Below are 21,471 nucleotides of genomic sequence, written 5' to 3' on the forward strand. Positions count from 1 at the left end.
TTCAGTGGAGGGAGGAGAGAGAAATGAAGGAGGAGGCACGGACCCAGTGACTGCGAAGCATATAGAATTTCATATACAATTATTTTACATATGATGTTGCAAATGTTTCAACTATATTTCACATGTTAAAATATCTTAAATCGCTTCGCCACACAACAAATAGTGCCAACACACTGGAATAAAAACAACAAGACACAAACTGAAAGTTTTGCAAGAACGCATAAAAAAAATCTGAAATGTGTAGAATACAAACGTTGTTGTATGAATAGACAGACGTCACAAAAAAGGCCAATGAATGTTCATGAGAACGAGGATTTCATTTAGCTGTTTGGGAATTCACCTTCTCGATGCACGTCCACGCACACAGGCACATGATTATACAGTACACCTGCTTTTGTCTCTATTATGGTTCATGTTGTGGGGAGCCTGCGTGTGTAAGTGCTTGGCGGACTTTGATGGGATAATGACGTTTCAGTGCTAAATCAACAAATTTCTAAAAATAACTTTTACGTCAGGTAACCTTTATGAAAATTTGATCGGCCGACCTGCGTTATAGGCAGGTTATGGTTGTGCTGACGTTATGCAATGGGCAAAGGGCCAGCAAAGCCCTCCCACGACCCTCTGCGTGTGTACTGACAGCGGACCCATTCCACCCCTTATTTTCATTCTAATTCAATTCTAAAACACTGAATCAACAACTAAACAAGTTTCCGTTGAGCTTATTTCGAGTTGTTGGTAATAAACTGCTTACACACCATTTAATAGTACTCAAAAGAATTGTGATCCTGGATGTGCTTTAGTCTGCACAACCTGTAATCTTTTTTTTTTTTTTTTTAGGTCTCCTCTCTAAATGATGGACTGCACATTAAAAAGAAGACAGAGAACATTAAAAGACATTACAGTGATTCCTTCATGGCCGTTCTTGTCTTTATTATGCCCCGGGCATGAAAGAAAGGCAGAAAAGCTTCGACATGGTGAGAGGGTCATCTGGAAAATACTCATCATCATCTTCTCACTTCTTCTCTCCTTCTCCTTTTTCTGTCCTCCCCTCATCTTTCTCCTCATCTTTCTCCCCAACTTGTGAACAGCTTGTGTTCATTATTTTCACTGTCTGGCTGCTGAATGTTTGCTGAAGAAGTTGAATTTCAAGTTGGGAAAAGTTCAAGAAGACTTTTAAAATTTTGCGTCAACAAATATATCTGAAAACTAGATGCAGCTGATTACTTCCCCTAAATATTGTTTTGTTTATCAAGATCCACATTAGCCTCATTATCGCAGACGCTTATTCCACCCGATGAGAAATCAAAAACACACACTTATACTACTCATCACAAGACACTGATGTACATCCATCCATCTATCATGGAACAATAACAATTGACACAGTTTTAATAATACAAACACACAGAAAATAGACAAACCCCAACCGAAATTATCAAGATATGACAGATAGATACCATTATTTAACATTAAACAGACTGCCCATGGAAACACATAAGAATTATTCTTAACAGCTCTGTACAGTACATGACTGTACATTGAGCTGATGTGGTTTTGGATTTTTGCCAAAGTGAAACAACCCGACGTTAAATCAACTGCAAAAAAGGATAAAAGGATGGACTCTTTGTTGTAATGACTTTTCTAATGAAACCAATGAATACAGGATTCTATTTTTCTAGCACAAGAAAGACCTTTACCTGCCGGTTTATTCTGGACCCGTTACATGTTTCATACATTACCCAATGAAATATTGGACCAAACAGCTGTGTAATAATCCAGGTGACACCAAAATCAAAGTTTGAATTACCTGTTTGATAGGTTGAAGTGTGTTTAGAAGTAGTCACAAATCAAGCGGTCTCATACCTGTGAGAGAATGACTTGAGAAGAAAGTATAGATGAAGGTAAAGACAATAAAAACAAGAAACATCATCGACATCATCCCACCTTTATCACCTCATCAAATTATTAAAAAAAACAAACATTGCCAAACCTTGCTCGACATAAAGAATACACAACATACACACCTTACCATCCATAATGCATCCCTTTCTGCACCTCCTGCTCAGTGTGATAAAATATTAACAGTCTAAACTTTGTACAGTGTGTTCTGTGAGGAAGTGTTGTCAGTCATCTCTGGAATAGCAAGGGACAGAAGCAGCGAGACTCAGATGCTGTGTGGGAACACTGGACCTGCACACTCTTTGTTCCACTGGTATCCCACTTCATTATTCATGGCCCAGGGATGAACCTTCAGGTCAGCGTGGCAGCAAAATAAAACTGGGTCAGCCTCTAATGGATGGACGCAGTTACAAAAGAGCATTCACAATATTCAAACTGAGCTACAAAGGGCAGCCCAGTTCTCTCTGTCAGGTATTCGCTTGGGTTCGGGACGCTCTAGAACTGCTACAACATATGGAATTTTATTTTTCAACAAGTGGCTTCATAATCTTCTAAAACAGCAGTTTTGTATTCAAACAGCCTCCTGGAACTCAAGCATCAGCAGAGATTTGTTGCCTGAAACTCAAGCATCAGCAGAGATTTGTTGCATTTGTTGGGAGTATTTTCAGCTGCCGATTAATACACGCCATCGGCTGGAGACAGTGTGTGCACAGGGGACTGATTAAAAATAAACTACAGCGCCCATGTTCATGAAAGAACGCAAGGCAACCGAGGATCATGTCACCAAGTGCAACATTGTTCAATTTAGTTTTAATGTTTGAACAACAATGCAGCTCCACAGCTCAGAGGCTGTCACTCCACAGATGAGACCTTGGTCATTACTGCCTTTGGTCCTCAGCGTAAGTTGTCGGAGCATTTGCATTGTCTTTTAATTTTGTGATTGGCCACGTCGGTGTAACAGAGGGGGAGCCTCGTCTGACCTCGTCTGCAGGTTTTCTCTGATGTGGACTGTCTTTTACTCTCTCGTCTCTCTGTTGCTACAGGCTACCTTTAATCAGAGTGGGCTCAGAACATAGACCTCTCAGTCTGTGTGTGTGTGTGTGTGTGTGTGTGTGTGTGTGTTACATAAGACAGCTGTTCATGTGGTGATAATCAAATCATTCCCATGACTGAGTCAAGAAGAACTCAGGGCCTCTCAAACTCATCCTCCCTGCACGTCTCTCTCTCTCTCTCTCTCTCTCTCCAGATGTGTTTACTCTCTCCGTTTCTGTTTTTATCCTTCTCCCTCCATATCACTCTCTTCTTCTTTTTCACTGCATTTTTCTTTTATAATTTATTTCATTCTATTGCTCTCTCTCTCCCCTTGCCTGATATCTCTGTATTTCTCTACACTTACTTAATTTTTTTTTACAGTATATGGAAAAAAGACAACCTATAGGACAACGTTTTTCCATACATATATGAAGCATTACAAGAGAAACACAAGCTGTATCTGAAATGGTATGTCTGGTGGGTACAAAGATAAACAAATCTGTTACATCATCATATTATGATAGTAGTCTATTTTTTTTCTGAACGCCAATATCGTCTCAAGGAGAAAACCTACAGTCTCCTGAGTGACGCTTTAACTCAGCAGTCATTTCAGTATTAAAGCCAACAACTGCTATTATAATAACAATGGCTCCAGTTAAGGTCTATCGAAAGGACTTTCAATGACTTTGCAGACCTTTTGATATTCCTTGGACTTATTTTTGTATTTGCATTTCAGTTGATTGGATTTTGACCTTCTTAGTTCCTGTTTTACTTTGAATTATCTTTCCACTTACTTGACAAAATACAACCTACAAACACAATCTCTTATTTCAAGAAAATCTACCCGCACACATCCACTTCTGGCGGTCAAGCATGTTGCTAAGTGACAACATAACTTGTTTATCTTTTTCAATTTGGTGGACCTGAAATTAATAACAAATGTATTGTACGTCTGTGATTAGCAGAGCATCATTGAAGATTATGATTCATAACTAAAAGAGCTAGTTACCATCGGTTTTCATCACTGCATCCCCACTGCACTGAATCCGTAGCACCACTGTAGCACTCTGCTGCGATAAGCTGACTGTGTGTTGCTGTCCTCACAGTGTGTGTGTGTGGTTACATAATGACTGTTGCTCCTGTGGACCCAGAGTCAGTGGAGGATGAAGAAGAACCTAATGAGGCCTATTGGTGCGGACTGACAACTCCACACTGAACTGCAGTGACTCTGTGGCCGGACATCAACAGAAATCAGTGGGAAATAAAATAAAATCCTCCAAATTCAACTTAAATCAAGATTTCTTTTTTCAAGTTGGGTCTGGTTGAATGACACAGTCAACTAAATAGGTATCACTAGATCATAATGTTTTTGTCAAACATTTAATGAACTGCACAACATTAACCATTCACACCTTGTCCCTGTAGGCAGCTTTTATCAATGATTCGATTACTTTGTACTGACAAGGAGTTAAATGGTTTTGAAAGAAATGACACGATGAAGATGCTTTTACAATGTGAGGTGACACTGATCAGCATATCAAGTCTAAAGCTGAAGTCCGTCTGCAGTTCCCTCCTTTATGTTCTGCAGCAGAAGGTGGGTTTTTTTAACCAGCCAATAATTCGACAGTTTGTTCACTTTTTAATGTCTTTAATTTGACTTAAGAAACCCTGGATCAGAGAGTGCCACCTAGAGGCCAAAGTGAGCACACACAGCAGGTTACAGACTCCAGGCTGTCAACAGGCAGTCTGAGTTAGAGGCCATGAACTCAGTTAGCGCAGCAGCAGTCAATGCAGACGGCAGCGGAAAGTAAAACAAAAGGCAAACTTTAACACCCCTACACAGACTAAGAAGGTAGTCCAGTCTCTTTGCACATTTTCCCCAATTTCCTGAAAACATCCAAATGAATACAAGATTAAAAACAGATTTGCTGATTGAATGAGACAAACGAGCACAAAACAGCAGGCCTAACAAAATGACCAGGGACCTAGTCTGCTTATTGTAAAACTCAACCGCAGAAGATGAACATGTCGCACATTTTCAAAACAAACCCAGTGGATACCAACTGATTATCCAAGATGACGCAGCAGGCGACGCTGCTTTAGACCTTTGGATAGTCACACACGCATAAATTAAGAAATAAATACGACACTTTTTTCGTTAATATTCAGAACACCAGCGTGCGCTCAGAGTTAGAAAGGAAACTGGATGCATAGAGCGAAAGAGTAAAAACAAGGCAGAAGACACCCAAAAGTCAACCTACAACATAAATATACAGCTTTTACACACCATAGCCTTGTAAAGGTTCAATTGCAGATGTTTGTATGGGGCAGCATTTTGAGGCGTCACAGAAGGACAGTGTTGCTGTCAGTGAGGCGGCGACTGGAGAATTACACTTAAAATCTAGCGGGGTAAAAGTGTAAAGAACATAAATACAACAGGGCAAATACTGTTCATTAGTGATGCCAAACCGTCAGTCCGTGTTACCTCAAAACACTGACACATTCTTAAAATCCTCCACACCAAGTAAAGTAAAGCAGGAAATAAATTCACACAGCTTTTTATATACCTCCCTCATTGTATCACCTAGGCTACTCTGCAGACACACTTGGAGAATTTTATTTGGCCTTGGCTGAAGTAAAAGCAAAGAAAAAGACATTTATCCTAAAGAGATAATAATCCCACTGAACCCGACCCGAGGTTACAAGGCAACTCCTAAAGCTGCAGCGTCTCAAGAGCCCTCAGATAAACATGTGTATGTTTCTGTATCTTAAATGTTTGTGAAGCATCTCTACAATACAAAGACACACACACACACACACACAAAGACAAAGTGTTCATTAATTACAGTGACTAAGCTCAGAACTACGTATCCTGAGCTTTTTCATCTACAGTAGTAAACTGACTCCAGACCAAAGCTGCTGACGAACAAGCATGTCCAAAGCATCACGTCGCTGTGCAGCATCTGCCATCTACTGCTGGTGACGCCCTTAATGCCACTGAAAACATACAGCTTGTGATGAGCGATCATAAGTCCATAGTCATTCTAATTAAAAAAAGCCTTGGTCTACTTGGTAAACTGTGTCAGTGACTGAATACTTGAACCGACTGAGACAAAGAGCTGTGAGATTCTAGAGGAGAAGAAGAACCTTTATATTCACTTCTATTGCTAATAGTTCTAACTTCCTCTGAAGATTATGAATTGTTAGAGCCAAGGACTCAGCTTCATGACACACAGCGTCTCCACCGTATAAACCACCTTTTTAACTCCCTCAGTGTAAATATTGTGAATGTGCAAACTCCTGCACTGCCTGAGCTTCCTTTAGCATCTGATGTCATTATTAGGCAAAGGACTCAGACAACATATAAGGAGGTATTATATTTAGTGCTGGTTATCATTAAAATATTAAGGCTGTTGTGTGAAACACAGGTCAGGTGTTTTGTTTGATATGGGAACCGTCCCATTTGTGTACGTGACAAAAGAGCAGCTTTTCTGTTTTTGGTTAACGCTCCCTGATTTGGATGCCTTGATAGAAGATGTGGTTTCTTATTTCAGTCCATTCTACTTGACTATTTGCCGCTGAAGAGCTGCAGGTCGAGGCGGACCCACACTTCCCCCGTAGGAACCTCGTGCAGTAGAAGACGACGTGTCACCGGTCCCTTGTTCTCCAACTCCTTCCTTATGGTTGCTACGGGAACCTCTGTCCGACCCAGGAAGTCTGAAAGGACAAAAAAGAAATATAAAAAGGAGCACATGATCAACAATGGACAAATATTGGGTAGAAAATGTACATTTTATAATTCCACACAGATTTCAAATCTGTCAGTGTTAAATCTTTCTACTTATTCCAAAAACCAAATTGCAAGTTAGAAATGTGAGTTGTTCATTGGGCAGTTAGAATTGTTCTAATCACATTATGCAGATTTACAGAGAAATTAGTGGGAGTTACTGAGGGGATGTGGGCCGAGCGAGTGAGAGAAGAAAAATGGCAGGTAACTGACCATCTGGTGAAAACTGGTCTCTTTCAAAGATGGTGATGCAGAGGACGTCCTGGTAGATGTCTCTGATGTGAAACTGACAGTTGAAGTTCCACTTGGGGTTCAGAGTGTCGTTGAGCGTTCTGGACGTGAAGATCTGAGCTCCCATGGTCACTTCACAGTAAGGGTTACTTTTACCTGGAGGAGGGAGGGGAGACAGGTTGAGCAGGGAGGTGAGGGAGGCGAGGGGTGGGGAGAGGATGGTGATGGGCGGTAAAGAAAAGGAGTAAAGGGAAGAGGACAGTAAAGAAGAAATTACACGTTAGACATCAGACATGTAAATTCTGCATTATGGAAAAAAGATAAAGAACCTCTGACTGAAAGTGAACTGAGGAAAATGCAATGACAAAGATAACATGACTGACTTTATTGTGTTTTTTAAGTGGCTTTATTTTAGCTTCACTAGATGTCCATGCAGAGACGTGTGCAGCCTGGATTGAACACTGGATGATTCCAAAAGCGTGTTTTTCAATCCACTGAACTGTAAGGACTTTTCTGTAGCAGGAGTCTATTCAAGCTCACCGTTGGGTTTTCCCGCCTTGAGCTCAGTGGCTTCTAAGATGGTGACGAGGAGTCTGCCAATTCCACTGGACTTCACAGATCGAGCTGCAAACACAAACACACACTTAATCTGAGGTATCATCATGTTTGTTGGCAATAGTACATTGGTGCGAGTGTCATGACAAACCTTGATAGGCCTTTTCCCTTTTTCTCTTTTCCGTCTCAATAAATTCTTCAGACGCGGCCTTGATCTTCTGAACCCACGCCGTCCTGAAATCACAAACAGAGTAAATACACAGGCCACCGGACACACATCTATCTGTGTGTGTGTGTGTGTGTGTGTGTGTGTGTGTGTAAAAGCATGTGTGCGCTGCTACCGTTCATTGATGTTGTCAGTCCTGAGTATGTAGACTCTATCAATGTGTGAGATGTGGAAAAGGGGCTCGTCACTGGAAGGATCTGGCAGCTTCACCAGAACTTCATTTAACAACACAGGCTACAGGAAACAGAAGACCGCACACTGTCATGCATGGAAACACATAAACACAAATAAGATGGAAAATGCACAATGTTTAAATAAAATTATGAATAAAGAATAATGAAGTCTCATGCAGCCTCAATTGAAGTGTGTGTGTGTCTTACTGGCTTGTACATCTTGAGCTGTGCATTGGTCCTGGTGCTGAACAGTTTATCAGGCCCAGAGGTAGTGAACTGTTTAGCCGCATAAGTCAGGAGCAGGAAGTCGTTGAAGAGGAAAGCCCACAGTTCCTTGTTGCTCTTTGCCTTGTGCATCTAGAAAGAAAGTGTGAAACACACCACACAAAGTTAGGGTTTCGTCAACAATACCATATCACGAGACAGTGAGCGTCCTCTCCCCTTCCTTTTCAACTGATCAGGGATGATGGCAGAATCATTGTCAACTGTTCACCATCGGCAAAAGTTTGAAGGAGAGATATTATGCTTTTGAGCATGCATACGTTTTTTTTTTATGACAATATGTTGTTGGTGACATGTCATCACTGCCTGAGATCCAGGCAGTTTCTGCTCATCTGTCTCTTCCCTGGTTTTTCCTGGTGCCCGACTGAATTTTTTGATTTCTGTTTATAATGAACAGTCTCACTGGCTGTTCTCAACATTTCAGAAATGTTTCGGTGTTACTCACCTTACCGCTGTGGAGCAGTTTCCTGGGGCCTAAACAGTTGGTGAGAGAGTTAAAGACCAGGTTCTGTGGGAAAAAAGTAAACAATTTAAGGATTTCCATATGATCTTTAGAATTGGGCATTATGGATAATGGTTTCTGTGTGTAATGCAGACTCTCTATATCCAAAGTTATTTGGTAATCAAGCTAGTAATAATTGAATGAACTGAATTCATAAGAGATCAACTTGATTCATGGTGAGCTGTTGGTGACTTAGGCTTAATACCTCCACAACACCATCACACTGTACGTGGCTCTGAATCCATTCCAGTCTGTCGGAGTTCTCCTTCTCTCTCACACCCTCGTTAACCTGGTCAGGTTAACCAGAAACATCATTCAGATTAAAAAGTGAAAGATACTTTTCATCCAGAATAAGGTCATGTGTTAGTGTTTCAGTGAAGAAATTAACCTGTTGACAGAGTTCCTCCGCCTTCTCCAGAGCCTCTCTCAGAGGATCGCAGTCAGCGTGGCCCTCTGCAGTGCACTCCAGGATCTAAAACACGCGCACATGCAAGTAAACACGCAGACAAGTTAATTAAACACACAAAAAAGACAATTTTCCCCCCCTCATCACACACAGGAAAGTCAGGAGGAGTTAAAACACAGATGCGTTCATGAACACGATGGCCTACGTTTTTCATGTGCAGTGGGTAGCGTGTGATCCTCTGCATGGGCTTCAGCAGGAAGCTGGACAGCGGCATTCCCTTGCACCTGTAGTCTGTTGCGATTTTCTGATGGAAATAACAGACAATAATAGCGAACACATTAAGAATATTGTTTCCACTTTCATGTTTATGACTACAGAGAGTTTGCAGATTTCAGGAAGTCAGATGTCACACTTCTAAATCACTAAACACAAATGAATTTAGGGACAAATCTGAAAACCAAACGAAGAGAGGACACAGCTTCTTCTTTCCAGAAGTTGGAAATGATAAATGGGCATTAGAGACAAAACCCAAACTAAGAAGGTTATCAATTAAAAACTGGAATTAGTAGATTTGCCTTTGTGTGGTTAAAATATGATAAACTTCCATCTTTCTCCATCTTTGCCATGACTCCACATTCCTTGTCCCTCATGTTAAGAGTTTTTTTTTCCACCAGTCCTGCTCACTCCTCACTCCCCTTCCTACCTTGAGGAAGTTCTTGAAGTCCGGCTCGTTGTCGGTGCGATTCTGGAGCAGTGTGGCTCCGTTGATCTGGCAGGAGCAGAAACGGATGTAAGGCTGCATGTGGGACAACTCCGCGGCCAGGATATCTCCAATCATCTGCACCGGCATGTTGTCCCCACCCGTCTTCTTACGAACACGTAGGGCCCTGCAAAAGCACATTGATGTACATATATAGACACAAGCATCTCTGTATGTTTGCACAGTCAGAATCAAACGTACACACAACGGTAAAATAGACTTGATGTTCCTTCTAGATCCCATCCCCTCTCTCATGTGCTATTTACTTGAGAAGTTTGGTGTTGCAGGCCAGTAGTTCTTTCCAGTTGACAAAGATCATGGACATCTCTGCTTCATTCAGCCGGCCCGACTCAGACATAGGCCTGTGGAAAACCTACACACAGACACAAACAACAGATTTCCACACACTGTCAGGGACGTGATCGGGATAACTTGAAGACACCCTGACACATCTCATTCTGATAAAATAAGAAGTAGGGGCACAGCATGTAACTCTATCTGGTCGACACAGCAGTTGTTCAGCAGGACGTGTGTGTGTGCATTACCTCCAGCACTATATTCAAGTCTTCCACGTATCTCTCCTCCGTCTGTATCAGCTCATGGATGTAACCCTGTCTCTTCTTCTCCTGGGGGCTAAGCGAGTCCAGGCTGTTCAGGTCTGCACACCCTGCACAAGAGGAAGAACACACAAGGGGGGGTTTGTATTACCTGTACAAAAAATCCAACCAGTGCACCTACTTCAACAAAACCACACTGCTTTACACCACTGCAACACTTCAGCACGTTTTTTTTACTGCCTCCTGCTGGATGTTCTGGCATGGGGGAAAAAACAGAAGCTGCTTTTAACTGTTCATACTGTATTTCTTATGTCACAAGCTATCAGAGAGAAGATGACAAAAGGGAAGACAGAAGAAGACGAGCGGGGATGGAGCAGCACACACACACCAACACACGTACACTCACCTGATACACGGTGCACATTAGCACATTGTGGGGGTCCGATAGAAACAGACTGGTTCTCCCCCTCCCCCTCCCCCTCCCCCTCCCCGACCTCTCTTCGTTCACCCTCATCCCAAAGGTTTAAAAAGTGAAATCTGCTCTGTAACGTCATTGCTATGACTCCAGTTCTGTCTCCCGGAGTATTTCAAGTTGTCTGGCTGTCACAAAGTCCAAACTCTTTTCTTGTTTGTCTCGTTCTCTTTCTTCGCCGTTATCTTCTCACTTCTGGTGTCAGATTAAAACATCTCTGAGAACAAGTCTGTTTGTCCCAAAACAGGAAGGGAGATTTCTTCTTTCATTCTCTCTCACCACTATAGTGCATGTTACATACTCTTTCGCTTTTTCCCCTTTTTCTCCACAATGTCTACCCCTGAAATAAGCCCACACCATTATATCCAGTTCCGAAACCTAATAAAGCAATTATTTAGCCAATATTGCAGATAGAGAACTTATACTGTAACTTTGTAAAGCCAAACAACCGGAGGAGAGAAACAAATCCAAATTGTCTGAGAAGCAATCCTTTGAGACTAAGATGCACTAAGGGGCTGTAGCTGCTTGAGGAAACAGGAAGTATCTTATTCTATGAAAATAAAATAAAAGAGGCTTCTAATTTTGACAAAACAAATTGATGGGACACTGCATCTCTCTGGGTTGGTCACAAATCAGTTAATCTTAATCGCAATCATTGTGTTGTCACTATAAACACTGAACGAACACACACACACACACACACCACACACACACACACACACACACACACACACACACACACACACACACACACACACACACACACACACACACACACACACACACACACACACACACACACACACACACACACACACACACACACACACACACACACACACACACACACACACACACACACACACACACACACAGTGTAGAGCTGACCAAAGACATACAAATAATAAAACACTTTTGTGACCCAAAACCAATCTTTATTTTTGTATGTTTTATTTCAGAAACAAAATATATTATCATATAATGGGTACATCTTTAAAAATAGTTTCACCATCTTGTACCACAAACTTTCTATATATCGTCTTGTTGTGCCTGCAGACTTTGCTGCTATGAACTCTTACTTGCGCAGCTTTTCACTTGAAATCAAAGTGAGGTTTGTGATAAACTGAGTGATGTTATCTCAGAATTAAAATGAAAGATAATAATGCAAACCCATTAGTAGCAGTTTGTGTTTGCTTGCATCAGCATTCGTCACACTGTATAGTTTAATTGTTCATGTGCTTGATGTGTGTGTACCTCAGTATTCATCAGACAGGAGTGACAGTACCTCATGTGAAGCTTGCATAGATTTGTTTGCTACTCATTGAACTGAAGAAATAAATCCCCAATCCTCACAGTAATGATTACTGCCATTTCTTTCTTCCAAAGTGTAACATGCATTCACTTTCTGCACAAACAAAAACATTCACGGCAGCCAAAAGGCATTTAGTTAATAACAGGTGCAGCAGAGCCAAAGCTTGTGTCTGTCAATGGCTAGTTAGCCACATGGCAAGAATCGTTTCATCTCACTTCAAAACTACGTCTGTACGTCACCGTTAGTGAAAACAGCCGACCCACTTATGGCTTTCAAATATAGAGGACAAAATGCATGTAACATTTTCTGTCTAAGTGAAATTTAACTGGTTTTCAAAGGCAGAAAATCAAGGGGCTACGTGCAAAAGGTTCAGATAAGGTGAAAAGGCTAAGTATTTAGAATTTTTATGCTAAAACCTATCATTTTAGCAGGCTGTGTACTTAAGTTTCAACCTTAATCCTGAGCAAAATTACTGTTCATTATGTTTTATTTGATACATTTTTTACCAGATATTTATTTTATGAATATGGCAGGTCACACTTCATGACTTTTTCTTCAGCCATTTTTAAAGAAAAAATGCAGGAGTGTTGAGAATTTCTCAAATCACCCTCAGACTTGAGGGTTTGTTCAATATTTGTACAAACCCTTTTAGAGAAAAAGGAGACGTCTGAGACAAATAGTGGGCTCTTTGTGAGCTAAATTCCCGAGATAGAGGGGAGGGGTTAGAATGAAAATCATTAAACAAAAAGTAGCAAGGATACGATATAAGAAAAGTAAGAAGGAGACATATTGAAGGAATGAGGAGGACAATAAGTGTCTAATGAAGGGTTATGAAAGGAAAGGAGAGGGTGAAGCCACAGAGAGACCCATTATCTCTCTCTCACTAACACTTTCACTTTTCTTCCCCGTCAGTTCACAACAAAAGGCATCAAGGCTTCAACAGCTGACAGAATAAGCAAGAAAAGCTCAGGGGGCGATGGAAATAAAGTTTTCAGGTCCTGCTTCATCTACAGCACCAAGTTGCATTTCTTTCTTGCACGCACGCAGGCACGCACGCGCACACGCACACACACACAAGTGCAGTTAGTTAATAGGGAGTCCAGATACTGCCCCCTCAGAGAGTAGTGTAATAGTGGGTCTCTCTGAAGTCAGGAGGAGTAGAGGAAGAGGAGGTGGAGGAGGAAGAGGACTGTCTACCACCCTAGAAGGAGAAAGAGACAGAAGCCGAGGAATGAAGAGGGAAAGATAAATACAGATGGGAAGGGGAGGAAACAGGGAAAAAAAGGTGAAATAGGCAGTGAGACGAAGGGATAAAAAGATGAAGCGATGGGTGGATGTCAGTGAATATCAGTGATGGCAGATGGTGATTGCATTGATCAACAGCTCGATAACAATCAAGAGTTAGTCACATCCATATTTCTTCAATGTAGAGACATGAGGAAAAAAAAGAAGATGTTTAAGAGATTTTCTTACACTGCTGGCTTGGGTCACATTCCACCGTGGTCATCTTAACATAGTTGGTGGGGAACAGGCCAGTAACCCCGTTGATCTCTCCTTTCCACCAGTCAGGGTTGTTCTTGTCTAGAACGTTGATCAGCTGACCTTTAGAGAAGCTCATTTCGTCCTTGTTGGCAGCGCTGTAGTCGTATACGGCAATCACCAGACAGACTGAGGGAGGACAGAGTGTGTGTGTGTGAGTGTGTGTTGTTTTCCTAATCTGACTATTTTATCACGTCACAGTTGTAGAAAATGTAGTGGATGTGGTTTCTCTTCACAGTTACCTGACTTGTAGAAGTGTGCGTGTGTGTGTGTGTGTGTTACCTGGCAGAGGAGCTGGGGTGGACTTGCCGCTGTTGGATCCCAATATTTTGACATGAGTAGCAGGAAACCAGCCCTTTTGTCGCTTTTTACCACGGGCCTAGAGTCAGAAAACACAAACAAACATGGATAATGAGGCTTTGACCAGAAAGCATTGATGCTGGCCAAGGTCACAATGTCACGAGGTTGGGAACCACAGCTCATTTGAACAATGTTTAAAAGTGCTTCTGGCTGGTACTCTGATGTGGTGCCACAGCTGGCAGCAGAGTTGAGGGCAGATAAGCTGAATCACAGACCCTCTCTGGGCACCACCTGTACAGGACTGTAGACCAAAACACACAGGTCTGGTCAGCAGTAAAAACACTGACCTGCAGTTCTCCAATCCACCAGCCAGAGGCATTCTTGCCAAGGACAAGTATGAGCTGGCCATTTTCCAGATTCAGCTGCGCGGGGCCAGTAGAGGAGTGGGCCCTGATCACTTGGCCAATCTCTGTGCACACAAAACACAATTAATATTTAACATCACAGCAAAATGCAAAAACAGGAGTTGTGTTCTAACATTTGAATCAGAGGCCGAGGTTTCATTGAAACAAATTACAATATGGTGTGCTTACCTGGCTTCTTCTTTCCAGATGTGCTCGATGTCTGAAACAATAGAAATTGTAAATCCGTAATTTCAACAGAATTCATAATATATCATCATTTAAAATATTTGAGAGCACTACACAAAAATACAGGGAGTGAAACTAGTTCATCACTGAGTGTTATACTCGTCCTTACATCGGTCTCTTTGGGTTTGACATAGTTGCTTGGGAACAAGCCTGTGCGGTCGCCGATAGAGCCGTTCCACCACTCTCCGTCTCTCTTGCTCACCAAGATCACATCTCCTTCGCTAAATGTCAAATCTCCAGGCTCCGGAGACTCGTATGTATACAACGCCTCATATTCTGGAGAGGAAAAGGACACATGAGCAAAAACTAAAAAAGAATACAAAAAATGCAGTTTGGTGAGTGGTTTCAACTAGACCAGGATGACTGCTGTTCACCTCCTTTGACAACACAGATTGTGTGGTTAAATGTTATATGACAAAATATTTTATAAAGGTTTCTTCTCGCCTGTCTGTCTCTCAAAAATAGGGATTTCATCTTTACAGGCAGACATAGTGGATAAACAAGAAATTGATGTATTTCAACAGGAAATACAGATTTGACTGTGAACTTTATCATGAAAAACAACTCAATGTCAAGATGAAACTAACATAAATGCCACGTGTGCTTGATCACGTGGCAATCATCGTAAAAATGTTAAAATAATAGCTAGGCAAACAGCAACATACAGTGTGAGTGTGTATTAACTGAGTTGCATTAGGACAATATTTCAAAGGAAGGTGGAGATAATGTCTTAGTGCACCTTCAAGCTGCAGGTTGTCACCTGACTCTGACACATCAGGAGGGGAGCTCTTCATGCTGTAACACAGAAGGCAAAACATTACATTAGGCAGCAATTTAAAGCATCCTGGGATGTTCATGATGTGTTCACATCTGCACACACACGTGCACACATGTACATGTACTATAATAAAATAATCGAACCCAACCATTATATTTTAACCGTTTTTATTACTTTTACTGTTTCTAACCCGCTTTTTACTCTGTTGTTGATGTTATTGTTTTTATTCTCGTTGTTGTCTAGTTCCCCCTTCTGTTTTGTGCTGTCATTACAATTGTTTTGTAATGTAAAAAAGAAGAAATTTTGTCTGACCGAACTGGTGTGTAGCTTAAAGTTTCAAACTATCAACCTATTTGAGTCCCGAAGAAATAAACGAACAAACGCATGTGCATGATTAGGTGTGTTACTTAACTTGGAAACTGAAAGAAAGGGAATACACGGCTGTGCGTGTTTGAGTCACAAGTCTGTGCTTGCATTTTGCCAGCAGAAACATTAATTGGCCCTTCATCACTTGTCTGACTTTGACATTGCTGGTGAAATCTTTTTAACAGGAAGATTTAAAAACGTTGATAAGGGACGAAGCCGCTGTCGTCCCACTAGTTAAATCATGGGAAGCAAACTTACTCTGAGCTCTCTTCTCCCAGCGGCGTCACATATGTCTTGGGGAACCAGCCCCTTTCACCGTTCAGCTCTCCAAGCCACCAGTTCTCCTGCTGCTCCAGCACCTGAATGACATCGTCCTTGTTGAAGTTCAGATGGTTGTCTGTCTTGGCCGTCCACGAACACAGGGCCTGGGCAAGCAGGTTACCCACCACCTGCTAACAGAAGCATTGACACAAAGCACAGCACAGTGATCATCTTGAAGTGTTTGTGTGCAGACAATAATACCATGGTAATAAAAGGGTTGTAGATGAGGTGACTCCGCAAACCCCTCACCTGTCCTTGTGTCTCCAAGGGTGCAAGGTTTGGAGAGTGTGTTGGTGTGAAGGCAGACTTCGTGCCTGCTGCCTTGGCAGCCTCAAGGGCATTGGACAGTTGTGACTGGAGTGGGACTTTACTTGCAGCAGCAGCAGCAGCAGGAGGAGGAGGAGCCACAACAGTATTATTAGAAGTTTTTGAGAGGGCCACTCTCTCGACGTAGCTCTCTGGGAACCAACCCATCTTCCCTTGTTTGCTGCCACACAGCCAACCCTCCTCCCGCTCTGTCGTCTCATCAACCTGACAGAAGGAAACAGGAAAGAGAGATGAAGGTAAGTGCGGAAGGAGAGGAACGAAAGAAAGAGAAAGTTTTTGTCGAGCCCATTTGAGACATCATTGTCATTCTCACCTCAATGATATCATCCGCATTGAGGCTGAGCTCCTCGTTGTTTCGTGCAGTGAATGGGTAGAGCACTTTGAAGGATGTGAGAGCGGCTGACTTCCTGTGATGTGTGGCCCTGGGTTGACCACCTGAAGAAGCACAACACAAAAATCACAATGTCATTCAAATCAAAAGTGTTTTTCATAGACACTGACAGCAGGAAGACACTAACTGCGTGTTACCTTTCCTCTCCTCCAGTCCTCTCAGCAGAGACGTCAGTTTCTCCTGAATATCCAGCTTCCCTCCTCCACTTGGCTGCTGCTGCTGACGAGATGCCTCCTCCTTCCTCTTTCTCTCCTCCTCTGCTTTCCTCCTGTCCTCTGCCTCCCCCTTTCTCTTCCTCTCCTCTTCCACCCTCTTTCTTTCATCCTCGCGCCTCCTCCTCTCCTCCTCCTGCTCCTGCTGAAGCCTTCTCCTCTCTTCATCTCTCTTTCTCCTGTCCTCCTCCTCTTTCTTCCTTCTCTCCTCCTCCTCTCGCTTTCTCCTCTCCTCTGCATCTCGGACGGCAGCCTCGGCCGCCCTCTGTCTCCTCCTCTCCTCCTCCTCCTTCTCCCTCCTGCGCTCCCCCTCTCTCCTTTCCTCTTCTAACTTCTTCCTCTCTTCGTCTTCTTTCTTTCTTTTCTCTTCTCTCTTCCGCTCTTCCTCCAGTTTCCTCCTCTCTTCCTCTAGCAGTCTCCTCTCTTCCTCCAGCTTTCTCCTCTCCTCCTCCTGCCTGCGTCTCTCCACCAGCCTCTGACGCTCGTCCTCTTCCCTTTTCTTCTTCTCCTCCTCTTCTCTTTTCCTTCTCTCCTCCTCTCTTCTCTTCCGCTCTGCCTCCTCTTTTGCTCTGAGCTCTCGCTCGGCCTGCTCTTTTGCAGACCGGATGAGAGCCTGTTTCTCTTTCTCCTCCTCCTCCCTCTGTTTGGCTTCTCTCTCCTCCTGAAGCCTCCTCTGACGCTCCTCTTCATCCCTCCTCAGCTTCTCCTGCCACTGACGCTCCTTTTCCATCTTAATACGTCTGAGAGTGGGAAGTAAACATTGAAGATATTGTAATAATTTGTATATCAAGTTGTAATGTACATTTTTTTGTTTTGTTTCATGTGGATTATCTACCATCCTTTTTTAACTAAATCTGTGTTTAAGCAAAATACCTCTGAGCTTCCTCCTCCTGTCGTTTCCTCTCCTCTTCCTGCTCCTTCCTTCGGATCAGTTCACACCGTTTGTCCTCCTTGATGCTCCGTAGTTTCCCTAATGCTAGCTGCTGCTTTCTCTGGCTCTCTCCCAGTTCCTGATACAAACAAAATGAAATACACACATTTACAAGCGGAGTGAGTGAGACAACAAAGTGGCAGAATTTAAGAATGAGCTGACTTGGGAGATATAATGGGCTCATGGCTACACAAACACACAAAGCATGCACAAACACATAGCAAGCACATGAGATGGCCAAAAATCTAGCAAAACTATCAGAAGATGTAAGAGGGGAAAAAAAGACACAATGCAAAATTATGAGGGAGAGCTGGCGAAGCTACAACAGCACAGAAATGAGAGGTGATTGATTGAGAAATATGAGCAGAGCAAAGAACAATAGAAAAGACAGAGAACAACAAAGAGACCTAAAGCTGAAACCTTAAGAAGGTGGAAGAGGTTACGGAGGCAGGCCAGCAGACAGAAGACAGCCTGAAGCATAGAGTCGTCCGTACCCACATACTGTGAAGTCAGGATGAAGAAGGGACATGAGATAGGTGAGAGGAAAGAGAGGAAGAGGATCCAGTATAGGGATGGGCAGGGAATTTCCAAAGGAGGAAGGAAGAGAAGTGCAGAAGAAAGGAGCAAAAGACAAAGAGAGTTATGAAGGAGATGATTGAAGGAGGAGAAGGACGAGAGAAAAGAGGCATAAGGGCTAAGCAGCAGTAATCGGTATTTAGTATTAAGACATAAAGGTGTTAGAAGTTCAGTTGGTTGGTATTAAAGCTTCACACCTTGCCGGCATCATGTTCACGTTTTGTTGTTTGAAAAAGACTGCACTCACATGGTAATGATCAGTCAGCAATTTATTCCATTTGTAGCGACTGATACTTATTGAAGAAGGAGTATGGCTGCTTGACAGTTGTGCTGATGATGAATCAAGCTAAACAAAGTAAATGACACTGCCCTTCTGCAAGCTGTTCAAATCAATACTACTGTGGAGGTGTAGCTCACACGACTCCAACCCCTTTCTCTAACTGATCTAATGGTTCTAAAATGTGCTCACGGTCAGTGTTTTGTTTTTACCTGCGCTCTGCTGAAAGCTGATTTTCCCCTTGTGGGACTATAAAGTTCTGGACACAGTTCTGGACTGAACTGGACTGAAATGTGAACGTCTGAAGCTTTGGGAAGAGACAAGACTGCGGAGTTTGTACATTTTACTGAGTCAAAATACATTTGTTCCATTTTTTAAAGTGGTGACAATAAATCTTGTCTAATGGTGGAGATTGTGACAAACAAGTAAAACCTAATACCATTGTATAAGCAGAATTACATCAGACGCGACGGGGACAGATCCCTGCTGTTTGACTTGCAGTGGCAAAAATCACGACCTCATTAATTTATTCAATACTCCCTATATAATTTCAATAATTAAGTGTGCAGTTAATTGAGATTGCGGTCACTTGCTGATCATCATCATTTTGCAACATCACTAACAACTGGAGAGAGAAGTAATTTAGCCCTTTATTTAAGTTGTTATAATTAAAGACATTCAAAGAACGTTTAAAGGACCTGCATACACATAGACATGCTCCATGTAATTCACGATTAAAACAGACTCTGTGTGAAATGTGAAATGTTGTTATAAAACATTTAATAATATTAAGTTTCTAGCAGTCAATTCCTACCTGCATGTCTTTATTATACCGGTCCATCTCAGTCAGTTTGGCAGCAGTCTCCTTCTCCAGAGCGTTCAGCTGCTCTCGCATTTTCATACATGTCCCTTTTTTCTCAGAAACGCTCACCTTCAGGGTAGACATAGACGACACTACAAACACATGTAAATCAGTCAAACAAGTAAGAATCTCAGTAGTGCAAAATAATGTTATGACAACAGCTATGTTTGCTTCCCACAGTCAATACCATATCTAGAGAGAAAAGGAGGTTTACAGAGGTAAAATCTCTTTTTCACATTTTCATTCATACATGAGTAAAAATGAATGTATACATACACAAGGAAAGATAAATGTATGACATAATATTCTGTATTGACATACATTTTCATAATTTACTGTAAAATGACTACTGTGTTCTTTTATGTAACATCTACTCTCTGCTGTTCTTGAGCTCTTCACATTCATCCATCAGCACTAACCTGGCATGTTATTCAGAGCCATGTTTCTCAGTTTCTCAGTGAGTCTCTTCTGCTCCGGAGTCAACTGGGACAACTTCCTCTGCAACTCCTGTCCAGGAGGAAATGCATCACAGGCAACAAGAAATGCGTCACTGGGGGAAAATACTTGGGCTAACACACTAATACAACCTTTTCTCAAGAAGGCAAAGATCAGACAACCATTAATGAAACATATATGAAAATAAAACAGTGTCACACACACACACCTCTAGCTGTCTGTGCACGTTGTTAATGTCTTGCTGGCGTGTCTCTTTCCTTTGATTGGTCAGATCCAGCTCTGTCTTCTGAAGCTTCTTCTTATTCTGAATGTCACGCAGCCGGTCTGAGATTTGACGATGCTTGTTGCCCTGAGGAGACCGAGAGACATGAGATAAATTTCATGATGGAAGAGATGACAGTGTAAGTGTCTTATACATTGACAGACTGTCTCTTCGCCACTCACCACAGCCTCCAGCTCCATCTCCAGACTCCTCTTCTTAGCTTTCAGTCTGATGATATCATCCTGCTCCTGCACCTTCTTTATCTGGAGTTCTCCTCGCCTCCTTCTCTCCCACTCCTCCTTCCTCTGGCGCTCAAGCTCCCGTTGTGCAGCCTAGAATGAACAGACACAAAAAACACTTAAGTAAACACATAAACAAACAAGTGTGAACAAACATTTCTACTATTAAAAGGTGGACATTTTCACACTTGTTCATACAGTACCATCATGTTCCCCTACCTCTTTTCTCTCTATCTCTCTCTGTCGCTCTTCTTCTTTCTGCCTCTCGAGCTCCCTCAGTCGCTCCAGCCTCCTCTCCTCTTCTTTCCTCCTCCTCTCCTCAGCCTCCCGAGCCTCCCTCTCTCTCTTCTCTCGCTCCTCTCTCTCCTTTTGAGCATGCCGCTCCTGCTCCCTCCTCTCGGCCTCCAGCAATGTCAGTCGTCTTTTCTCCAGTTCTGCGTTCCCTCGCTCCAGGTTGGCTTTGAATTTATCCTCAAACGACACTGAATATGGACAGTTGACAGGTGTTTTGTTTTTTAATTTTGGTTAGGTGTATGCAGTAAAATTCTCTGTTTGTGTGTAAGTACAGTATATACCATACTCTGTTTAAAAAAACGTATAAATCATGATTACTTATTTCAGCTTAAATGGTAGGTTGGAAAGTTTAAACAGAAAATGGATTTAACTGAAACTCACTAGACCAAACTCTGCTATCACATCATAATTAGGCTTATAAGATTATTATTGATGTTAAGGAGGTTTGGGGATTGAAAAGCATTTAGACGTAAACCCAATATTTATACAGCATGCT

General features: G+C 42.3%; 1 protein-coding gene across 4 annotated transcripts in view; it reads right to left on the reverse strand.

Annotated features, from left to right (window-relative positions):
* Window positions 1-4,557: 4,557 nt before the first annotated feature.
* itsn2b (intersectin 2b) overlaps window positions 4,558-21,471 on the reverse strand; it is a 30,245-nt gene continuing 13,331 nt past the window's right edge. For 2 of the 4 annotated variants that reach the window (XM_035628620.2, XM_035628619.2), the window contains exons 12-40: window positions 20,901-21,163; window positions 20,625-20,774; window positions 20,389-20,529; window positions 20,144-20,231; window positions 19,677-19,816; window positions 17,952-18,088; window positions 17,004-17,818; window positions 16,789-16,910; window positions 16,398-16,679; window positions 16,086-16,279; window positions 15,423-15,478; window positions 14,793-14,959; window positions 14,627-14,657; window positions 14,381-14,502; window positions 14,016-14,112; window positions 13,668-13,862; window positions 10,399-10,520; window positions 10,120-10,226; window positions 9,797-9,980; window positions 9,299-9,397; window positions 9,076-9,159; window positions 8,893-8,976; window positions 8,631-8,693; window positions 8,111-8,260; window positions 7,846-7,964; window positions 7,656-7,738; window positions 7,490-7,573; window positions 6,932-7,105; window positions 4,558-6,648 (exon numbers count right to left, since the gene is read on the reverse strand). In XM_035628620.2, coding sequence (XP_035484513.2) covers window positions 6,500-6,648; window positions 6,932-7,105; window positions 7,490-7,573; window positions 7,656-7,738; window positions 7,846-7,964; window positions 8,111-8,260; window positions 8,631-8,693; window positions 8,893-8,976; window positions 9,076-9,159; window positions 9,299-9,397; window positions 9,797-9,980; window positions 10,120-10,226; window positions 10,399-10,520; window positions 13,668-13,862; window positions 14,016-14,112; window positions 14,381-14,502; window positions 14,627-14,657; window positions 14,793-14,959; window positions 15,423-15,478; window positions 16,086-16,279; window positions 16,398-16,679; window positions 16,789-16,910; window positions 17,004-17,818; window positions 17,952-18,088; window positions 19,677-19,816; window positions 20,144-20,231; window positions 20,389-20,529; window positions 20,625-20,774; window positions 20,901-21,163 — 4,502 coding nt within the window. In that variant the 3' untranslated portion in view covers window positions 4,558-6,499. Of the gene's footprint in view, window positions 6,649-6,931; window positions 7,106-7,489; window positions 7,574-7,655; window positions 7,739-7,845; window positions 7,989-8,110; window positions 8,261-8,630; window positions 8,694-8,892; window positions 8,977-9,075; window positions 9,160-9,298; window positions 9,398-9,796; window positions 9,981-10,119; window positions 10,227-10,398; window positions 10,521-13,667; window positions 13,863-14,015; window positions 14,113-14,380; window positions 14,503-14,626; window positions 14,658-14,792; window positions 14,960-15,422; window positions 15,479-16,085; window positions 16,280-16,397; window positions 16,680-16,788; window positions 16,911-17,003; window positions 17,819-17,951; window positions 18,089-19,676; window positions 19,817-20,143; window positions 20,232-20,388; window positions 20,530-20,624; window positions 20,775-20,900; window positions 21,164-21,471 lie in introns of those variants that run through there. The other 2 variants (XM_035628621.2, XM_035628622.2) reach the window with 2 other exon arrangements.

The sequence above is a fragment of the Scophthalmus maximus genome, chromosome 4 (assembly GCF_022379125.1).
Source record: "Scophthalmus maximus strain ysfricsl-2021 chromosome 4, ASM2237912v1, whole genome shotgun sequence".
NCBI classification, from domain to species: Eukaryota; Metazoa; Chordata; class Actinopteri; order Pleuronectiformes; family Scophthalmidae; genus Scophthalmus; species Scophthalmus maximus.